A 23,032-nucleotide genomic window follows, 5' to 3' on the forward strand; every position below is an offset into this window, starting at 1 on the left:
GTACATGGAGACAGGACAAGGGGAAACGGCCAGAAGCTGCAGCATAGGAAGTTCCGCACGAATGTGCACAAGAACTTCTTTACAGTGAGGTGGCGGAGCACTGGAACAGGCTGCCCAGGGAGGTGGTGGAGTCTCCTTCTCTGGAGATTAAGACCCGCTTGGATGCCTACCTGTGCGACCTGGTGTAGGGAACCTGCTTTGGCAGGGGGGTTGGACTCGATGATCTCTAGAGGTCCCTTCCAACCCCTACGATTCTGTGATTCTGTGTGATTCTGTCCCTTCCAACCCGCACCATTCTACAGTTCTGCGATTCTAGGACCGCGCTGCAGCATCTGGGGTCCTCCTAGCCGGCAGGCGGCGCTGTGGGCCGAATAGACCGGAAGTACTCTCCCGCCCCGCGCTCTCCCGGCCTCCCCGCGTGTCCGGTGACCCCGTCCCTCCCCTCCCACAGGCGGCTGTGTGGGCGAGTCATGGCCGCCTCGAAGCCCGTGGAGGCGCCGGGCGGTGGCGGCTCCGGCACGGGTCTGTCCCGCTGGCAGCTTGCTTTGGTGCTGGGGGCGCCCATCCTGCTGGGCGCCGGCGCTGTCTACCTGTGGGGGCGGCGAGCGGCCCGCCGCGGCGGGAAGGGCGCGAGCGAGCGAAAGACCCCAGAAGGGCGGGCCAGCCCCGGCCCCTATGGCGGCGGCGCGCAGCCCGATGGGCCCGGCCACGAGGAGATGGTGAGCGCGTGCCGCGGCCGTTTGCGCGGCCACTCCCCCGGCACGGCCGTTGGGGTGGGGGGAGGGGACAGGCGTCGTGCCTAACGGCCGGGCCAGGGTTAGCCTTCGTAGAAATGCTGTCGAAGCTTGCGTTTATCCCACCGTGAGTGACTTTGCTGAGGGTTTTCAGGCAAAACTCCCCAGCAGTTGAAGGGCGATTTCAGAATCGAAGTCAGAATCAGATGCGCGGTTCCCTTGTATACCTGTCTGTGGGAGATATTTCTGCCGTTGCTTCCCGTGACTGTATCCGCAGTCACAAGTGTACTGTGACACTCGTGTCGTGCTGCTGGGAAGTTGCAACTGGTAAACACACCTGCAGTGTTACATCTGGCAGCGTGCTTGAGTGGGAGAGCAATCAGTGCTCTTGTTTTAATTGTGCTGAAGTTCTTGTTGGCGTACAGCAGCTAGTTTTAAACTCGACTGACTGGAGCTAGCTTAGAGCCACGCTGCCATTGTTAAGTAAATCCCATTAAGGTATTCCTACGTCTTTTTTTTTTTTTTTTTCCTTTCATTTTTGTAAAGGACCTAGATAATCTGTCCTGGTCTGTGTGTAGTGAGAAAGCTGTTTAGGAGGTATGAGAAGGTAATTTTTAACCCTTAACACTTCAGTGATAAAGGTTAATGTTCTGTGAGCGATGGACCGGCAGTGAGGGGAACACAAAGGAGTGGTGGAGAAGGTGACAGCTTCACAGATAGGCCATGATAGAACTGCAGTGAGCTATAAAACCTTTGCTGGACCTGGAGGCAGTCATTTGGGTGTAATGATTTGTTCTGAGCCAGCGATGCACAGAGGACTACTTTGTTGTAGTAGGCTGCAAACAACATCTGGTGCTCCTGTGACTGTTTACTACAGGTGAGCTCCAGTTTTTAGGCTATCTGTGCACTTTGTTCAGTAGCAGTGATTTTTTCTGTTAGTGTACGTTAGCTCTGCATTACTTGATTGTATTTCTGGATTTCAGTGTATACTGTCAAGTAGTTTGTAGTCATTCCGTTGTTGAATGTGAAGCAAGAAATATCTTTTATGTAAACAGCTTTTTTTTGGTTTGAAACATTGAGTGTCTGCCTCTTTCAAATTGCTCCCCAAAATAACTTACTGTTGGACTCTGTGCATCTTACAGTAAGTATATGGTTGAATGGTATGACCCAGAGTTACTTGATGAGTGTCATTGTGTAGTGCAACAAAATGAACATTACTTAGGAAAGCAGAAAAAGGTGGTATCAGATTTGCCTGATTACGTATGACAGTGGACTAGCTGGTCTAAATACGGCTGCTGCAGAGCAATTCATGTGGCAGCTGCTTCCCTCTGTGTGTATGGAAAGGGTTGTCTTCGTGTTCATCATGTCCAAAGATATGATGTCGTGTAGATGTCGTGTTTCCTCACATTTTATTAGTTATAGATACCATTGGTAGGACTCTTGATTCAAAATACGATCTTTGCAGATGCTTTACTTATGAACTACCTGCTCTGCATTGTATTGGTCTACCTTTCTAATAAGTTGGGATAAGTCAGATTTTGAATACAGATCTGTATGGTGATTAAGCATCAGTAATTCATTTCACAGCTTAAACACAAGTGGAAAGTCCTTTAGAAAAGACATTGGTTGGTAATGGATGGGCTACCAAGAGATGTGTAACTGTTTGTCTGGTAACTGTTCTTTTACTTATGTATGCTACTTAGGACTTAGATTATTTTTTTTTTCCTTGAGAATTTATTTAAATCAGCTTCTGCATTCATTTGTTGTTCCATTTGCTGTTTCTGAAGACACAACCTCAATTTATTATTTTTTTTTCTGTTCTTTAAAAGTATCTAAAGTCTTCTTTGTTCTTTATTTCCACTTATTACTATTTTGCATGCAGTTGAAGCTTTTGCTTTACCTGCTGCAGAAGCCTCACATTTTTCTCCAGGTTGTGTCTGTGTTACAGGAGCCTCCTGGCATAGATGTAGTGGCCGACTGTGACTGGTGTCATGTTGGCAGAAGCCATTAGCACAGGTGCTATATTGGGAAAAGCTCCAAGAGTCTTGACATTGCTTCTTTTATAAACTTAGCTCCTCAACCAGTGCAGTGAGCTGGTATTCTTTTACCAGTTAAGCACTGATGATAAAAATGTATCTATGGATGTTCAAATAAAGGTCAGAAAACCATATTGCATCTGTTCGTTACCAGTGTTGTCATTATGGCTCATAGTTTGGATGGAACGTGTTTTAACTACTCAGTGACAGTAATTGCTTTTTAGATGCTCTACTTTGTGGGGAATATTGGCGTAACTTAAAATTGTTGCATTGGTTCATACTCAGTTGATTTGTGTTCTTTACTTACTCTGTGGTAACTTCTTATCAAGTTTGTCCTCCTTATATGAGACGAATGAGAGGAATCAGTGGGTAATGTGTTGGATGCTTCAGTATTTTTTTCTACTTAAGTTGAAATCGTTTCTTTAACAAATCTGTAATAGACCATATCTCACCCATTCACTATTTCATCAAGTCTGAGGCTAACCCTTTGCTTGATATGCCAGGAAGTATTGAGCAGTTCTGTCTGTTCTGTGGCAATGTCTTTCACAGACAAAGCTGCTTCAGTCCACAGCTGGACTTTGCTGTCGAGCACATTTTTGCTCGGTGTTTTCCTCTGAGCTGGGTATGCTTGCTAGAGTGCAGTGCTGGGTGAATGTGACCAAGCTCATTGGCTTGTGTGATGCCACATACCAGGATCAACAGCCAGCAAGGATGGCTTCTTTCCAGGATCTATTTTAATAGCATTTGCTGAATGTTACCTGTCTCACTGCTGAAATGTTAAATCACTGTATAAAAGGATTTTGCCTTTGTCTAGATGTATTTGTTTTGGTACTCATTTTGAATTAATTTAAGCAAAAAGTGTAAGAAGTCGTGTCTGTTGTATTATCCACCTGTTGTGTAACAGATCTTATCAACCTACTGTGAGTTCAGTGTTTCATGTCAGCTGTAGGAGACAGGTGTAGAAAACCTAAATGCGTGTGTAATAGCGGTGGAACAATTGCTGGACTCCTGGCAGCTCAGGCAGCTCTCTTATTCATGGTAGGCATGGATGGCGCTCATTTAAAAGGAAGGTGACAGATGAAGAGCGTTGACCACTTGTGCTGTAAGTTTGAACTTGATTGTAACACATCCTAGTTAGAGCTCTGAATTTGTAGCTTATATTTATGGAATACTTATTCTCCCATTGTTTTTAGTGCTAAGGAGAGTTTTAAAACCATTTATACTTGGTTAAAACCTTTCAGTGAGGTTCTGAGATAAGACTTGAAGTGAACATTAGTCAAATAAAAAAAAAAGGGAGGAAAGATGGATGTTGAGTAGTAGTGAAAACAATACTTTTTTGGTGCCTGATCGTATCAAGAGGGCCCTCTTGCTTGGAGAGGAAGAAAGAGGTGTATACCACAGTTTCTTTGGAAGCTGATGAATTGAGATGGATGGCTGGAGTATTAGTTCCCCTTCTCCGTGTTGTCTGTTAGCAAAGGGCTCAAACAAATCATGCAGATCCTTTTCAGTCAAAAGAAAATACTGAAACACGCTACTGGTGTTCCTTTTCGTAAACTCCTGCCATCATTGCTGGCAGCAAATTTCTCATCCCGCTTTAAAAAATGACATCCCTCAAACCCAACCAACTTGTAATTCATTTGTATCAGCATTGCTGGAGGTTGCTGGGCTTTCTTCATGCAGCTGCCTGCCTTTTGCCGTGAAGTGGCTGCTGTTTGCGTGGCAGTTTCTGAACAGTTTGTGAAGAGAGCGCATTTGCTGAGGTCAGAGTAATAGTTAACAGACGTTGGCCCATGCTGCCTGGTCTTTAGAAAACTAGGAATTTGCTTATTTGGTTAGCTAGATAACTGATCGCTTCTCAAATACACAAGTGTCCTCTGGCTTGAAGTCTAGGTTTTAAGACTTGCAGTGAACAGTTGCTAAAAGCAGTCCTAAATACAGAGATGTGGTTGGGTTGTTTTTTCCTTTCCGAGTTGCATACAAATTCTGAAACGTTGTCAAGATATGAAGAAAAGCATTTATTTTTACAGAGTTAAATTTTGCTCATTTTATTGAGTATTTTGTAACATAACTATTATAGAGACACGTAAATGGTGGGTGTCAGGAGTGTGTATTAAACAGCAGAGTAAACTGTGACGCATGTCAAAAAATCACACAGCTTTTGACTGTAATGGAAAATCCATACTTTGCTTTGGTGTGCCTGTGTCAAACATCTGTATGACAACTCAGTCCAGATCTTAAAAAAAATCAATAGTAAGTAAAATTGTGCTCTAGAGGAGATGTGTTAGTGAAAGTTACTGTAATGCTGCCTTTATGTTGGCACCTGTGGTCCTATGGCTCTGAGGTGAGAACACCCAGGAAAGTCCTACATTCTCTGTGTCTGTGCAGTGTGTCATCCTGAGATCTCCTTGCTGAAATAATAGTATTAATGCCCTGAAAGTGTATCTTCTGTCTTTTGATGGGACAGAGTGCCACTGGTGAGAATGAAATAAAATTCCCTTCTTGTGAAGTTGGGAGTAGAAGGAAGCCTTGTGGTTTATAAGCTCCGGGGCTTTGAGACGTAAATGCGCCATTTTTGTTATTTCTATTGCACACTCTGTATACGGTTTGTATGGGATTTGTTTTTCATGGGTATGGGATGGTAAACAATGTTTTTCATTGTTTATCCCTATCAGATAGATTTATTCATGATACAGAGCTGTATCAGCCCCTGAGTGTAACATGGCAGCCATTTGAAAATGGTATATTGTGAGCGTAGAGAGAGCTATAGCAGAATAATGTGACAAAGCTTGCAGAGATGTGACCATTCATGAGTTAGGAATCTTGCTTGCTTCAGGCAGTACAAGAAAAAAGTTCATTTCCTTCTTGCATGGGCATTATTAATGGCTTTATTACATGGCAGTATGTTATGTTCTCTGACTTGGTCCCTTCCACCCCCAAATTACTTGCCTCATGTAATGCATGAGGCAGTGAGTGATCACTGTATTGTCTTTTCCTTGTAGCTCACTGTATATTATTTGGCTCTACTGCTATTAATCACGCCTTGTTCTGGTAACAGCTACTGATTTTGAAGGTTTTCCCTTTGGCATCTTGCCCATATTCTCCAGGGCCCCAGTACCTGTTGCATACACTTAAGCTTTTCTGAAGGCTTGATGATTTCCAGGAGCCAGTAGAGCACCCCAGAACTAGATTTCTTGCTGCGGGATACGAGTCAGAGCACTGGAGCAGCCATTGCACCTGGCTGTTATGCAGCTGTCATTTGTGGTGTGTCCCATGGCAATGGCAGCACAGTGCAGGGCAGTCAAAGTGTGTGGGATGGAGCAGACGGAGCGGGCAGCCTGCGATGCAGGTTGGGGTGGTACATTCCTGGGCTAAGGGATTTGGCAGTAACCACAAGTTAGCAATTTATCAGTCTTAAGAAGTTTTGATATAGGGGACAGAGGTCTGAATGTTACAACATGGCTCACTTGTCCTGGATGTTTTTCTGTTTGATACTGGGTGACTTGGGACAGCAATTAATTGTGTAGGTTATTTCACAAGGATATTTCCATTGTAGAAATACAGAAGAAAAAAAATCAAGCTGACTTCTGTGCTTTTAAATTTGTTTGTTTCATGTATTAGTTGTATGAGAAGCAGGAGTTGAAGGAAAAAGCCATACTTAGAACATACTTGAAGTAAATGTAACCTTCCCTTCAGATTTAGGTCTAATTTTTTAAGTAACAATTAATAAAAAATACTATTTTTTGGTTCCTGTAGAAGAATTTGCACTCCAATTCTAGTTTGTGTATCCACGCAGTTGAAAACAATGAGTGGAAAGGGTTGCAGTTAATCATCTTTTACCAGCTGGAATTTAAATCACTAAAATAAAAACTTAGCGGTGCAGATTATTTTGTTCTGTGAGCAGTGGAGATGGCACAGATGGCATTCCTGTAAGCCTAGTGACTGGTGAGGCGTTACTGAAGAGCTTTGCTGGCAGTAGGGATATTTAAAAAATACTCTTCCTTATACGGTTTCATCGGTAAGTCTCTCCCCAGGAGAATGCCTGTAGAATATTTCTGTAATATCTGAACACTTGTTTTTTTTTTTATTGGAACTTAAGGCTAGCACCCACTGTCTGATGTTTCTTATGCCATGGTTGAAAACCAGGCTTTAGAAGAGGCCTGTACTGCAACTCCTAGCCTTCCCTTCAAGTTTCTAGTTTTAAAAATGGTTTAGATGCTAAAAACGGTCAGACTGGCATCAAATAAGCAGACATGAGGGCAAATGGGCTGATGAAAAGATGCTTTGAAGTGTATGTGACAGCAGTCTGGGTGTAGTTGGTGATGCTGGCAGCGAATGAGAGGCACGATGAGAGACAAGTATGGTCAGAGAAGGATGACATTTATGGTTGTCAGCAGGCCCAAGGTGATCTATTCAGCAAGTGAGAACTAGCGAATCCTGCAGCTGTTATTTAAGGCATTACTGTCCCCAGTTTTGTACACTTTCCCTCCTCAGAGGGGTTGATCAAATGGCATGTGTGTTCAAACCTCTGTTTGTTTCGGTCTGGTAGGCCAGTCTGATGTGACCCACTGTGTTTATTGCGGAAGGTAGGCTGGGGAAGTCTAGATAAGCACTAGGATCTTCTGCAGCTCTGTGTGTCTTGAATATGAGTCATAGGCCTTTGATGAAAGCCCTTTTTACATCTCGTTCATCATAAGCTGTGTTTATGATGACCAGTTTGGGAGTTACATGCACAGGTTTCCTCACAAACACAGGTGATCAACGGGCAGCGCGCAACGTAGAGATTCATTTAGCAAGGTCACAGGCTGGGTAGCACAGAGTTTTCCATCATCTGCTAAGAATGACAGAACCGTGATGGTTCAGCACTTTCTATTAGCGGATGGATGAGCAGGTTGTGTAAGGCTGTGAAGTTCATTAGCCCAGTGGAAGGGAGACAAAGCAGTTGAGTTTTTCCAGAAAGTGTTTTTCTTAGTTTGTGTTCTACTGAGTCAACTCTGATCTCATGGGCTGTATGTATTTCAGTAGCAAACTTTTCCTATTTGAATTGCTTTGAGGGCTTTGTGGTCTTCACACACTTGTCTTTGGAGAAGTATCTCTCAATTTCAACAAGAAATCTCATTGGTTCTTCTGATCACCAGTCACAGTAGATTAAAACTTGTCCCTTTGTAGTGAATCTTCTAGCAGCTTGTCTGCTATTTCATATGGTTGCACCTGAAATTGTTTTTTTTGTTCCCAATGAAAGGGAAGGAAGGTTTTCAGAAGTCCAGGCTATAATTTAACACAGACCTCCATTGTATATTTTTGAAGATGAACCCTTAAGTATCTTGCTTGTGAGGAGCAAAGCTTTTCTTACTCAAACTGACCAATCACTGTTTTTCCTTCTCTTTTTTTCAGAGCCCTCTTGATAGAGCCCAAGCAGCCAAGAACAAAGGAAACAAATATTTTAAAGCTGGAAGATATGAGCAAGCCATTCAGTGTTATACTGAGGCTATCAGCCTGTGCCCTCCTGAGAGAAATCTTGATCTTTCTACCTTCTACCAAAATAGAGCTGCTGCCTATGAACAGCTGGTAAGAAAGTAGTGAATTATGTTTATTCTAAAAAGTTGAATTTTAAATTATGTATACTTTCACTTTTGTCCACTGAAAGATCCCAGGTGGTGATATGGGCTGCATTCACAGCAAGATGCCATTGCTTGCAGCTGTTTTTGTCTTGTTTGTCGTGCTATTCCACATACAACTCAAATAATGTTCTGTTAACTAGAGTCTGTCTTAGGTGATTCTTAAGTACCCCTCTCTTATAAGACAGGGTTTTAATTTCTTACCCTCTGGAATAACTTTCTTGTTTACTTGTTAGTTTTGTTTCTCTTTACAAGACCATTGCTTTAACTATTGAGTGAAAGGCCTAATATTTCAGAGGATGCCACTTCAAAAATGAAATATCACAGAGCATCTACGAAAGCCCAAGCTCTAAACTTTGTACATGTGGAAGTAATTACTTGGTAGCTGTGCATATGTGATATTAGTTTTTAGAAATCAACTAACATGTGTTTTTCATTATGATATCAGTAGATTTGCTTCTAAGGTCAAGTTGGTAAGCTGTATAAAGGAACGGAAAAATTGGCTTTATGTAGTGTGGAGTATCAAGTTAGAAACTGAATGATTTAAGAAAAGAAGGCTTGAACAGACTTTTTGGCAGGATCTGAGGCAATAGAACAAGGGGAAATGGCTTCAGGCTCAGGGAGGCTAGATTTAGGTCAGATAAAAGGGAAAAATCTTTTACAGTGGGGGTGATGAGGCATTGAAACAAGTTGCCTAGTCTTGTGGTAGATGCCCCATCCATGGAGACTTTCAAGGCGAGGCTGGATCAGGCCCTGAACAACCTGATGTAGCTGTGGTGTACCTGCTCAGTGCAGGGGAGTTGGACTAGACGGCCCGCAGAGGTCCCTTCAACTCTTAAGGACTCATTAATTCTGTGATAGAGGACAGATAAAGTTGTTTCTTGTCTAATGAAGTACCATTTATACTACTAATTCATGCCATAATTAATGGCTGACTAAAAAATGTACGTGGTTCTTTTTCAATTATTAGAAAAGCCTCTTTTGATCATTAATTTTGAATCGTAGAATGGTTTGGTTTGGAAGGGACCTTTAAGATCACCTAGTTCCAACCCCCTGCTATAGGCAGGGACACCTCCCTCTAGACTGGTTTGCTTGAAGTCCCACCCAGCCTGGCCTTGAATGCTTCCAGGGAGGGGGCATTCATAACCTCACAGAAGATAAGTGCATTTTTAGTTTTTAATAGTCATAGCCAGTTCTGCTCCTACATATGAATTTCTCATTCCTTTGTAGTAAGTGTAGTGAATTGCAATATCAAATCAAAAACTAACAAACGAACGAAAAAAAAAAAAGAGTGAAAAAGACACCCCAAAACTATCAGTTTTAGTACTTTGTTAAACTTGTTTGTTGATTTTCATTGTGTCTTCACCCTTTTTCTTCTGTTGTATGTGTACCAGTCTTTCAGTTCCAATGTTACTTCCTGCGAGTATCTGCATCTTCTCCCATATGCTTTGTACAAAAACTGTCTGGTTTCATTTTTGTGTAGGAATTGCTTTTCTGTTTTGTGGCTCTTCTGGTGCAGGTGGCTTCCAGTGGCTCCTGACAGTTTCTTACTGAGAAACTTGCAGAAATAGAAGCCAGCAGGTAGAACCAGAGCCCTGGGAACTGCAGCTACTGTTAGGTGGGCATGACGAGTTGGTAGCAGAAAGCTTACATCATGCAGCTGAGTAGGGCTTCTTCCATCGTGTTTTTCTGCCCACAGCAAAAATGGACAGAAGTGGCACAAGATTGTACAAAGGCTGTGGAGCTTAATCCTAAATATGTGAAAGCTCTCTTCAGACGTGCAAAGGCTCATGAGAAGCTAGACAATAAGAAGGAATGCTTAGAAGGTGAGTGTCTCTTGATACGTGTACTTAATAGTGCTCAGGCACTTTGGAGATGATTAAACTTACATAATTATTATTATTTTTTAACTTCTTGTAACTACAGTAACCCCTAAATATTTTTAAATGCCATTTATAGTTATAACAGATACATTTTCTTCTCTTTTGAGAAGAAACATTTTACTGTTTTTCAAGTTTAGATCTGAAATAACTGCTGCAAAATAGATCTTACTGTAGCCACATTGGGTATTCTTTGTCCAGGAAGCTCCCTATCTATTGAAACAGAACTCATACAATATGTTGGGTATATAACACAGGCAACAATCATTCTAATTCTGCATGGTAACAAAGTTTCTTGCTTTTAGAAAGAAAGTTCCAAAAACAAGGTGTTTTCACAGATGGAGGTGCTTAGTCAGTGACCAGTGTTAAAGCCCTTTAAATGCGTGTGGCAGGTGTAAAAGGGAGAACAGTTTCAGTACCATTTTTTTTCCTGATACAGAGGAGGCAGATTGGAATAGATTTGAATAAAAATCGTTTTTTTTATGTTAATGATGTGTATTTGGCAGAATCTGCTGTGTTAAACTCTTGCAATTCTGTTCTCCTGATGCAAGATTAAAAGGCAAATGAATTTTCAGCTAAGCCAAGTACTGTAATAACATCAATGACCTTACAGAGTTGGAATAAACAGGTTATAAAAGCCCTAAGAATGGGCTGCTGTTCTGATAGTATGACTCTTAATCTGTTAGAAGCAGCAATGATTGTAATAATTACATTCAGTGCTTGATTTTTTAGCTTGCAATTTGCTATGCATCTATTGAATACTTTTTTTTTTAATCTGCCAACCATATGTGGGCAATATGGTCTTTGGAAATAGAGTATGTTTGTGTAATGGAAGGAAGCAGAAACAAAACAACCTGCCACCACTGGTAAAAACCCCTCTCCACTGATCCATGGTAGTCTGGGAAGATGTTGATGCCTCACTCAGGCCTGGGCACTAGTTTACAGCTTGCCTATATTGGGCAAAGCGTCTCTGCTGGGCACTTAAAGTGGCAGAGTATGGTATTACTGCATATGCTATGATTGTGCTGTGTTTTTCCAGGGGCTCTTGCATTTCTTGACCATGCCCAAGTTACAGGGAGTTGTGCTGCATAGCAGTGTAGTATTACAGAAGTTAGACATAAACTCCAAGGTAGGACACTTGCTTTTCAAGTTTATTCAAATGAGACAGGGTTTGAATTTCAAGTCCAAACTCTGCTCATCTTCACTTAATAACCTTATTCATGGGATATTGTATCTGAGGCCTCTGATAAACCTCTTTTGTTGATTTTGTTCTTCATGTATTTCCATTAATGGAACAGCAGTTTAACTAGAAAATAAATAGAAAGTATCAATAGTAGCATTGCATTAATTAGAAGAAATGAGGATGGTGTACCATGAGAGTGCATTTAACACTGCAGAGCATTATTCAGGCATCAATGGGTTAACATTTTCAAAGGCTCTGAGTGAATGAAAGTGATAGGAGTTAACACTTCCAATGTGCTAGCAAGATACATCTTTTAAAGTTGCTTCTTTCCCAAGGCACAGAGGTAGGCAGAAAAAGATGGAAATATAATATGGGAAGATTTCTTGAAAGCTGAGAAAGGAGTGAGACATGAACAAAAAGTGAGGTTTAAAAGCAGAAATTTATGTAGAGAATTATGACCAATTCCAGATGACAAACCACTTTGGTTCTTTTAATATGCCCAGGTTGTTAACTTAATTACTATTCTTAACATTTCAAAATGTTGAAAGCCCCTGCTAGATGTATGAATTTTTACTATTTGTCTATGTGTGAAGTCATAAAGATTAAAAATAGTAATAATGATATTTTCCTTCATTTGCTGTTATTACAGGACATGTGTTAGTTTGAGAATAACTCACTGTACTTGTGGCACATTTTAGTGCTTAGTAATTATCAGAATTGGTTGATAATCTCAATTTCTATGTTATTTCCTAGATGTCACTGCAGTCTGCATTTTAGAAGCCTTCCAAAACCAGCAGAGTATGTTATTAGCTGATAAAGTTCTCAAACTCCTTGGAAAAGAAAAGGCCAAAGAGAAATACAAGGTAAGGCTTGTGATGCTGCTGACAATTGCCAATTTCACTTGACTGTTGAAACAGCATTTGTTGATATTCTGGTGACTGTCGCAAGTTTGTCAGTGTCTTCACAAGACTAGTATATCACCGTTGTTTTATGTTGGGATCTGATCAAACAATTAGAAACCTTTGTAAGAAGAAGGGCCTATTTCTAACAGTCAAATTGTTTCCTTGTAATAATCAAAACTATGATGGTTTTCAAGAGACAATCCTGAGCTGATGTGCTGCCTTATTTGAGCTTTTCTGGACTTGGAAGATAATGGATGTTAAAACAACAGCAGTCAAATATTGAATTGCACATCAGGTGTTGAGATAAGAAAGTTTATGAACAATAAACGAAAATGGGTAAAAAACTTTGTTATGTAATGACTAGCTTAAAATGAGAAGGATGATAATAGAGGAGGTTTTACCCCTGGGTTATTCTTGGCTTTGTAAATAGAAATTTCATGCAGGAAGGATTAGGTCGACAGTGGAATTTCTGGATTTTAGAAAGTGGTTAAATAGTATTATTGGTTTGGGTGAGATTTTTTTTTTTTCTTAAAGCCAAAAAACATTGCTGAAAAAAAATGGTGCAGAGCAAAATCTCATCCTTTTATCCATGGTCAGACTTCCTGACTCTGTCTTGAGAAATATGATTTAATCCCTCACAAATTATTTGCAACAGTCACTGTTCTTCTGATCCATTTATGTAAATGGGTGCTTACACTTGTACTTTTCTATTTGGACACTCAGATTTCTTTGCATAAGTGTTTGGAAACTGCAGCAGCAAGAATTGTGGAAGTATAGAGGTAGCCTGGAAGAGTCATTTTAAGTGGCCTTAGGTTTGGGGCATATGTTAAATTATTTTAGCTTGTTATTTGTGATTATAATTCACCTACTGAAATGCTCATTGGCTTTGAGATGCTGAATTTCTTTTCTGTCGAAACTTACATAATTGTGTGACATCAAGGTAGCAAAAAGAAAATCCTCCTTTTAGTATGATAGTGGTAGCATCATAAAACAGATGTTCTTTCTGTCAGGAGTATTATGACTGAATTTAATAGAGAGGAGTGTATTCAGATTTCACTTGCAGGAAAGATTGAATCGTAATTCTCTTTTGTAAAAACTTTTTATGGCTGTGCAAAGGATTTTGCATTCAAGGTGTTATTTCTCATGCTTCAGGTGAAATATTTGGTGTCTGAGCCAAGCCCCAAGTAAGAATTAGGATATTGCCATCTGATCTTACAATCTAGTGAACTGACATTGTATTTGTGTTTCAGAATCGTGAGCCTCTGATGCCCTCGCCACAGTTCATTAAATCCTATTTCAGTTCTTTTACGGATGATATCATCTCCCAGCCTTTGCTTAAGGGTGAGAAATCAGATGAGGATAAGGATAAGGAGGGAGAGGCTTCTGAAGTAAAAGAAAAGTGAGTGTACAGTACAGTTGGAAATTGTTTGCTGTTGAAACTGTACTTAGTGATTTTGATGTGCTTTTCAGTTTAAGTTGCTGTTATTTTACAGTACCTGCCCGGGGAGATCCTGTGGTAATAAAATAAACCTATGAAGTAAAATCTGTATTAAAAAGGAAACTAGGAGGGCTGACTGGCTAATTCCAAACTGCAGATGTCTTTGATCCCTTACATAAAGGAAGTGTAAAATGGGGCAGACAAGCCAAACATTTTCTAAAATACTGTGGTAGAGAGTAGGAGAAAACTAGAAAGTACTGAAAGTGGCTAATGAAGAAGGGAATATGTTATGCTGAAGGAGAATTCTGAAGGAAGAGAGCAAATCATCCTTTGGATTGAAAGGGAGAAGGAAGAGCTCAGAAAAAAACCTGTCTATTGATGAGAACTGAATAACAGCAACTGAGGCTGAAAGGATATTTGTGTTTTTAGAATCATATTCCTCATAAACAAGTTTCATTCGGACAAAGAAAAGCTTGAGTGCTTTTGCACTTATTTTTTTTTTTCCTGAGTGAAGTTTGAGTACTAAGTAAATGGGGCTTTGACTTACTATGCTGTTTCCAGTTGATTATTTGGAAGATAACCACTGCTGTCAATGTGGAGACCATTGCAAACAGCACAATGAATTTTTAAAATCAGGATAGAATGGCCTGATATTCAGGCAGATTCAGTGAATCCAGGACATGTAGCTGAGAACAAGGCAGCATTTACTGTAATTTTTTTAAATCTGAAATCCATTCATCCGCGTATCAACTGCACGTTGCTAGGTTCACGGTTCGTTTTTCTGACCTGCTGTGCCATCTTAGCCCTTCCGTTTTAAAGTAGAGATTCACACAGTCCTTAATGTGAAAAACATTCAAGGGACAAATGAAGCAAGTAGGTGAAAAAAAACATCTTTCTTTCCAATGTTACTGTGGCATTTTATGTCTGAATTGTTCTGGATCTGTGATGGTTCTGCCCAGGAATATTTGTTACTTTACTTATAATGCTAGTGTTATAATTTAGTATAGCAGAAATTAGTTTTAAAGAAAAGTCTGAATTGAAATTGCAGTGTTCAGTGAATACAACTGTTCTTACATCATTTACAGCTCTGGCTATTTGAGAGCAAAACAATATATGGAAGAGGAGAACTATGACAAAATTATCAGTGAGTGCACAAAAGAAATTGAAGCAAAGGGAAAATACATGGCAGAAGCTTTGCTTCTGCGAGCTACTTTCTACTTACTTATTGGCAATGCAAATGCTGCCAAACCAGACCTAGATCAGGTCATCAGCATGGAAGATGCAAATGTGAAGGTAAGAATCTGTCACAGCTGGATTGAAGTTTGGGTTGAGAAAACATATGTTAGATAATAAACTTGAAGTATAGCTCAGACCTTTCTTTCTTTTTTTCCAAGTTTTGAAGTGCTTTAATGGAAATGTTTTAGTTTCTCTTACTGTTTTGTCTTTTTTTTTTTTTTTTTCCTGACAAATAGTTTTTTCAAGGGGTTATTTCCGAAACATCTGTGCTAAGTAATAGAAACAAAAGAACAAAGGAAGCTAAATCAATTAGAGGCTTATGCAATCTGAAAATTAAGTTAATAAATAAGAAGACATTAATTACAGTTGCATATTGAACTGCTAAAAATGCTGGTTTATTTGTATGCATAGGGAAACCATCTTTGAATTAATTTCTTGGGGGGGGTGCAAATCCTATGAGATGGAAGCATAAGATGATATATTTGAAACTAGGTGAAGGAATTTACTTGTTTTATACTCAACGTGAAGTTTATTCCTTCTTTAGAAAGAATGATATCTGTCTGTAGGAGAAAGCAGTCACTTAACAAGTTTAGTGTAATTGTAACAAAGACCTAAACTGGGAGGAGTGTTGGAGTGGTTAATACTTCTTGGAACTTGTTGTTTTTTTTACAGCTCCGAGCTAATGCTCTGATCAAACGAGGAAGTATGTATATGCAGCAGCAGCAACCTGCACTGTCCACTCAAGATTTTAACACGGCTGCTGATATCGATCCTCAAAATGCAGATGTTTACCACCATCGAGGACAAGTAAGAATCATTAGAGATTTTTGTCCCAATACTCAAATATTTCAGTGTATACTAAAAGAATAGTAAAGAGCTAAAAATGCCCATAGGCGTGGGCTGTGTATGTACATGTGTATATACATAATCTGTACAGTTTATGGTAAAAAAAGTTGAAGTCCTAATTTGGAACTGTTGCATTCAGATCTGCAGGTTGAGGTCAGGGAGAACTAGCTAATTGCTGTAGGAGACAATGCAGAGTAACAGAAGTTCAGCCCTCTGTCAATACGAACTCTGACTTGAAAGTATTAGAGCTTATATATACTTAAACTGCTCTGTAAAGGGGCCTGATATGTCAGAGCAGTAGCTACTTGGAGGGAAACTTTGTTAGAACAAATGCAACCACCTGTTTTTGTTACCTCAGAATCTGCCTTGGTACATAAAAGGCTTACAGATAGGGGCACAGCTAAAGCATAGACATTCAATGTTTTCTTTACCTATGTTTTTACCACTGATGATGGTTTCTGGGACCCCAGATCCCTGAGTTGGAGGACTTGACTGCAGTAATTCCAAGCCAACCCCACCTTGTTCCAGCTGTGTGCTTAGGATTCTATGGGGCCAGATTAGATTCACCCCAGGGTATTCCAAGAGCTGAGTGATGTTATCATAGGACCTCTCTGAATTATGTTTCAATGGTCTTGGACATTTGGAGAGATTCTGGTCAACTGGAAGCTGGTAGACTTTGCCCCAGTCTTCAGAAAGGCAAGAAAGAAGACCCTGGTAATTATAGGCCTATCAGTCTCACTTTGGTGCCTGGCAAAATTGTAGAGATTATTCTGGGAGTTACTGTGAACAACTGTAAAACAGTACAGTCGTTGATCACAGCCAACATGGGTTCTTGAGGGAAAGCCTTGTTTCATGAACTTAATCTCATTTTATAATGAAGTTACTCACTTAGCTGACCAAGGGAAACCAGTAGATGTTGTCTTGTTGATTTCAGCTAAGCTTTTGATACTTTACTTGCTCACAGGTCAGGTTCAAAGGGTCACAGTAAATGTGGTTTTTAGATCAGGTTGATGTCCAGTCTGTAGTGGAGGTCCACAGGGCTCCATTTTAGAACAAGTTGTGTTTGGCATTTTTGACCGTGTAATCAATGATTTGGATACAGAACTGAGAAGTGTACTAAGTTTGTGAACGATGCTAAATTGACTCCCTTGAGGGTAGAGAGGCCATGCAGAGGGAGATCTTGACAAACTAGAGGGTTGGGCAGTTGTGAAGTTTAACAAGAATAAATGCTGGATTCCGTAACTGGGATGCAGCAGCCCTGGATCTGTATACAGACTGCGAAACAAGAAGCTGGAGAACAGCTTTGCAGAAAGGGGTCTTGGGGGCTCTAGCTGTCAGCAAGTTGAATGTGGTCCAGCAGCGTGTCCTGGCAGCCCAAAGAGCCAACTGTACCCTGGGGTGCATCAGGCCCAACGCTGCCACCAGGCAGGGGAAGGGGTTGTCCTGCTCTGCTCTGTGCTGTGCAGCCTCTTGTGGACAAATCAGAATGTCAAAACACCAGTTGGGAAAGCCAAAATATTTTGATGTCCAGACAGTTCACAGGCATTAGCTGCAGCGAGGTAAAGTGACTTGAGAAAATATGGAACGGTTTTGGAGACTGGACATTAAGCTCAAGCAATGATGACAATACGCCAGTCTAAAATGAAGGTGTTCTCAATCTCTACATGTGAACGTTGCCTTTTTATGTATGAAGTCAATGTTTCATTGGTGGCCTTATTGTTTTATGACAGTAATTTTTTTTTACTCGTGGTTTTTGTAAATTTCTAGATCTAAAACTGAACTGTGGACAATATGAATAACTGATGCTAATTGAATTATCACTTAAATGTATGAAGCACAGATTAAATACAGAAATAGGATTTTCTTTTATTCTGGTTAGCTGAAAATTCTGCTTGACCAAATTGAAGAGGCTGTGGAAGACTTTGATGAATGTATCCGATTGCGACCGGATTCTGCCTTGGCTCAAGCACAGAAATGTTTTGCTCTGGTAGGTAATGTTATCTGGACACTCTAATTTTAAAGATTTCTTTTAAGCATGCTTTGTTTCTCTGTTTTCTTCCGAGTTTATGGAAAAGTAGTGCAACAAACAATATATTACAATAATAGGGCAAGGAAATAATCATCTCTTCATTGGAATAAGGATTTTCACAGTGCTCACTATTTAACAGTAGGTTGCCTTGCCTGTATTGTGATCGAGAAGCAGAAATTTGCAATTTAACTGTATCACACAAAGCTTTATTTAACTCAGTGTTATGTAAAATGTTGATCTTCAAGAAGTTAGAAACAGTGTTTGAAGCTGCTGTGGTATGTCTGCATGCAGAGATCTCCAGGGGTCAGCTTTGCGTGGTGTGAGAAAGGAACAGTTCTAAGCTTGTAATGTCTAGGCTTTTGAAGTAGAGGGAGGCTTTTGGCAACTACTGGGTCTTATGGATTCCTCCTCTTACCCTTTCTTTTCTAGTAGTCCAGTCTGCTAGGAGGCTCAGAAACATGGTGGGTTCCTAAGAAGCAGGTTTGATAGGTTCACCTCCTAGAACTTGGAATTGCTGTCACACGCATCTCTTGGGGAAGTGAGTAGGTCCGATGAACCATATTTTCCTTACTATTTTTTTTCTTTTTTCTATTTCCTTGAATAGTATCGCCAAGCATATACAGGGAATAATCCTTTGCCTGTGCAAGTAGCTATGAAAGGCTTTGAAGATGTCATTAAAAAGTTTCCAAAGTGTGCTGAAGGCTATGCTCTTTATGCTCAGGTACATTTTACTCTTCCTTTATAAAAACAGCTGCATTTTTTGTGCCTTTTGTCTTGGATAAGGTAAAACTCTTGAAATAAAAGTCTTTGAAGGTAAGTTCTGAGGTAACACACAGTGCTTGAATTTATGGGTGTGGGGGTGCTGGGACAGAGGAGGTAGTAGGCAGTCAGAAGGTAAACAATGAGAATAAAAGATGGTTATTAAGACAGAAAGGTCTGGAGTACGCTTCCTATTGAATTCCTGCATATAAACAATATCTCATTTGATTAATGGCAGGGATTCTGTCTCTAATTTGGGAGTCATGCGTGCAGAACTAAGGTAGCAGTTTTGTTCTACTACAAATTATATACTCTGTTTGGTCAAGGAGATTAAACTACAGATGTTTGAAGTACACTTGTAACAAAGAATGCACTTTGTTCTTTAAGAAAACATGCTGCTGATTGTAGTAATATCAGATGTTCTGTTTTAAAGCAGGGGGTTCTATGGAAGCGTATGTTTCTGATTCCTTTTGATCAGTTCAAAGAAATAACTGAAGCAGAAATACATTAAAAAAGGAAGTTGAGATGTGCATGTATGGACTTCCAGAATGATTTTTATTGTTATTTTTAGTTGCAGTGCTCTTTAAGGTGTTACTTGGGGATCTCCTGTTACAGATGGTACTGTGATCAGTAACTTTTGCACATAACAAGCAGCCTTCTTCTGAAAAGACACAACTTTGAAACAGGCTTGGCCTGCTCTCTGATAAGAGAGCTATATCCAATCTAATGTTAGAATTAGCTTAGCTGGGGCTGCATGTTTTGATTACATATTGATACATAGGTTTCTCTTTCGTTGCAGGCACTAACTGATCAACAGCAGTTTGGCAAGGCTGATGAAATGTATGATAAATGCATTGATCTTGAGCCAGACAATGCCACTACGTATGTTCATAAAGGGTATGTATCGAGTTTGCAATCCTCTGGGTCAGGGGCAGTTGGCATATTTAGTTGAATCAATCCAAACTGAAGGTAGGTGTTGAGAAGTTTAGCCAGAAGTGGCTTTGCAAAAACAACTTGGTGCTGTTGTTTCTGCAGTTTCTCTTGACGGAACTGGAAATGAGATTGAAATTTCAGTAAAGTTTCATCAATAATCATTCAATTGAGTATCTGCTTGAAGTGTATCTGACTGTCACTTTAACCACATCTTAACGTCTGCTGTGCTCTACCCTTAAATGTGATCTGGGTTATGGAGAATATGTGAAGTTCTAAATTTTCTCTTTTTCTTTTCAGTTTACTTCAGCTTCAGTGGAAGCAAGATTTAGACAAAGGTTTAGAACTCATAAGCAAGGCCATTGAAATTGATAACAAATGTGATTTTGCATATGAAACCATGGGAACGATTGAAGTGCAAAGGTAATAATGAAGCGCAGTGTTAAGAATTCTGAGTTATTTTTGAAATACAGCAGTTCTTTAGCTTTCCCCACAGATCTTAAACCTTTCTTAAGATCATCTCCAAGTGCAGTGAGAGGCCAGTTCTTAACTGTTGTCTTGATTACTGTTCTGTAACTCTTGGGCAAAGCCTTGCTTTTATTTGTGGCATTGTTTTGGTTTATGATCTGGCCAATTTCATACTTACTGGATAGCGTGTAGATGAGTCTGTGTGTTTAAATACATCCCTTCTGCATTTAAAATTACTTCATTAATCCTCATTAGAATTCCTATGTATCTGATGTAGTCCTTAAACCTACCTTAACAGACTATTTGTACTGAGAGTCCTGAACTGTACACCCAAACCTGACCGTTCGGTTTCAGAAAAGGTGCTGCAGAGATGCAGAAATTAATTTGCTGTTCTTAATTGGACAATGTTTTGGTTTATTTCAGAGGTAATCTAGATAAAGCCATTGAAATGTTCAACAAAGCTATCAACCTGGCCAAATCTGAAATGGAGATGGCCCACCTCTACTCGCTCTGCGATGCTGCCTACGCCCAGACAGAAGTTGCAAAGAAGTATGGATTGAAACCACCAACACTGTAAAAACAAACACAAAACAAACAAGAGGAGGAAATGACTTCACTTTAGAAGTTGCCCACTTCAGTCAGCCCTAAAGACGCTGTTGCAAACCATGTTGAATGGTGGAACTTAGTTTTTTCCCGTTCGTGGTGTTGTCATTTGCTACATCTGTTAAATGTTTAGGTGTTGTGGGAATGGTTATTCAAGGGAGTATGCACTGTTGCATCTTGTTTCTTCTGCAACAAAAACCTTAAAGCATTTTAAGGGGAAAAAAAGTTGCAGAGGAACAAATGGAAGATACTTAGGCCATGCAAATAAAAACTTTATATTGGTTCATTTTGAGTGATTACGTTATGGGTGATTTTTGCTTTACTAAATAATATTACAGCATGTTTTTTTTTTTTCCCCTGTTGATTTTAAAGGTAATACTAGTCAGTGCTGTAAAATAGGTATCTCTTTTATATTAATTCTTGAGGGTTGATTTTAATTTTGCAAAAAGGAAAAAAAAAACAATTTACAAACTGTTTGTTAACAGATTTTTTTCTTTTTTAAAGCCAGTAGCTGTGAAGAGAATTCTGTAAATATATGCAAGCATGCACAATCTTCCCTTAAAGCCCTTCCTACCCTCTGCATTACAACTTAAAAATAGTCTTGTGGCAGCTATTAGGGAATTAATTTGATAGTCCTTATTCTCACTCCAGAAAGCCCAGGTGTCCATGTAGGAGAGCTAGTACAAAGGTTTTTTGGGGAAAGAGGCTAGGTAATGCTACTTTACTGCAGATTTTACTGGAAGAGATGCCATGTTCCTGTGCAGCAGTCCTTACTTGAATGTCACAAGAAATTGTTCTGTAGGGTTCTGAGAGACTTTCAAGGATAGAAAGCACTGCTGGGAGTGGAGCTGCCAAGGTGCGGTCATGCTTGCTTGTGATCTCTCCATTGCTGAAATCTAAGAGTTCATACAACTGTCTAAATTCTCTTCTTTGGTCCCTAGAGACTTCTGCTCTAATCCTTGTAATAGCCCTCTGCGGGATTAAGTGAGATAAAGAACAAGGCATAGTCTAAACCCTCAAATCATGGATTCAGAACCTTTGCTAGTTCCCTTGTTCCTCAGGCCCTGTATTGTCTAAGATTACAGATACTGAACAAAAGAAGCAACTGTTTGGCAAATAGCAGGTTGGCAAGTTACTACTAGCATAAACACTCATCCTCTAACTATGAACTTCAGTGAGCACTTCTCTGCTGTTTTGGGTTGATCCATCTGATACTGTAGTCAGTCTGTGGTGCCTCTCCCTGGGCTGATGTGGCTGGATAAAACTCATGCAATTATGTAATTGATGTCGCTTAGTTTACCATACATTGATCTGTGCTTCTACCCGTTCTAAAATCATAGATTTGCTTGTGTTGAATTTTCTAATGTATTTCACCTCCTAAAGAAATGAACCAGACTGCCATCTAACTGTCTTGTTCTCTCCTTGTGGCACTCCATAGCAGCAGCTTGTGTTTTCAACTTGACCTACCTTTCTTCCAGCAAAAACAATTGAGAATGGAAATGGTGAACCGTAGATGTGGAGAGTTAATCTTTGTATTTTAGTTAGCTTACTGATGTGATCCGAAATCGTGGCGTTGGCATAGAATTGAAGGCACTGGAAGGTACTTGCAGCTGCTAAGGACATTGTGTGTAACAAGTGTCAAATGCCTTCTGGAACTTGCTATCTCTGCATCAGTTCCTGCATTTGTTCCCGAGAACAAAACTATGCCATTCTGACCGAGTTGTCCTGTTCTCCCGAGGAGTTTTTATTTGCATGGCCTTATTTACATTGGCTTTTTCTCCTCTTCACCCTACTTTTACCCCGTTCCTGTCCCCACCAAACCAATTAAGGGAAAAAAGCATGTGCTCTCAAATACTAGCATTCCAAATCATCACAGACTCTTGCCTGTTCTTGAACTAGTTTGAAACTGCACTGAAAAGGATGCATTGTCTGTAATTTTTTTGTAAATGACGTATCACCTGTAAACTGAAGAAAAAAAAAATAAATATTACCTTCAAGTATCGTTCTCTGACATGAATAAGAGCAGGTTTTGATGGAAGTGTTCTCTGCACTTATTTGGGTCACTCCGGATCTAGGAAGAATTAATAACTGACTGCCTCTCATCTCTCACCTGAGCCTTGAAGAAAAGATGGAGACATGGAATGAAGGAACCTTATCTCTGATTGCTACCATCCCCTGCAGAGGTATGATCTGGAGGGCTGAAGCTTGCAGGGAGATAGGAGAGCTGGGAATCTGAGTAGCTGACACCCTCTTCACATGTGTGCAGTTAGATTCTGCTCAGGCTCCTCCAGGGAAAGGGAATTCATTTCTTTATTGGCTGATGTGTGAGGGTTTGTTTTATGCCAGGTATACATGTGAACTTGCCTTGAAATG

At 40.1% G+C, this 23,032-nt stretch overlaps 1 protein-coding gene across 1 annotated transcript; it reads left to right on the plus strand.

Moving 5' to 3' along the window:
* The first annotated feature begins 446 nt into the window (after positions 1-446).
* Positions 447-22,676, plus strand: TOMM70 (translocase of outer mitochondrial membrane 70). The gene is made up of 12 exons (XM_042866709.1): positions 447-719; positions 8,162-8,335; positions 10,085-10,211; positions 12,202-12,311; positions 13,601-13,749; positions 14,874-15,081; positions 15,697-15,831; positions 17,750-17,857; positions 18,504-18,620; positions 19,458-19,555; positions 19,889-20,011; positions 20,480-22,676. The coding sequence occupies exons 1-12, from the start codon at positions 471-473 to the stop codon at positions 20,631-20,633; spliced, it is 1,752 nt and encodes a 583-aa protein (XP_042722643.1). The 5' UTR covers positions 447-470; the 3' UTR covers positions 20,634-22,676.
* The last annotated feature ends 356 nt before the right edge of the window (positions 22,677-23,032 follow it).

Source organism: Lagopus leucura, unplaced genomic scaffold, assembly GCF_019238085.1.
Source record: "Lagopus leucura isolate 7727_CA_CO unplaced genomic scaffold, USGS_WTPT01 Super-Scaffold_100001, whole genome shotgun sequence".
Lineage (NCBI taxonomy): Eukaryota > Metazoa > Chordata > Aves > Galliformes > Phasianidae > Lagopus > Lagopus leucura.

Coding starts and splice junctions, on each gene's coding strand:
- TOMM70 (XM_042866709.1), top strand. CDS start 471: ATGGCCGCCTCGAAGCCCGTGGAGGCGCCGGGCGGTGGCGGCTCCGGC. Junction 10,212..12,201: donor TAAGAAGGAATGCTTAGAAG/GTGAGTGTCTCT, acceptor GTTATTTCCTAG/ATGTCACTGCAGTCTGCATT. Junction 15,832..17,749: donor TTTACCACCATCGAGGACAA/GTAAGAATCATT, acceptor TATTCTGGTTAG/CTGAAAATTCTGCTTGACCA.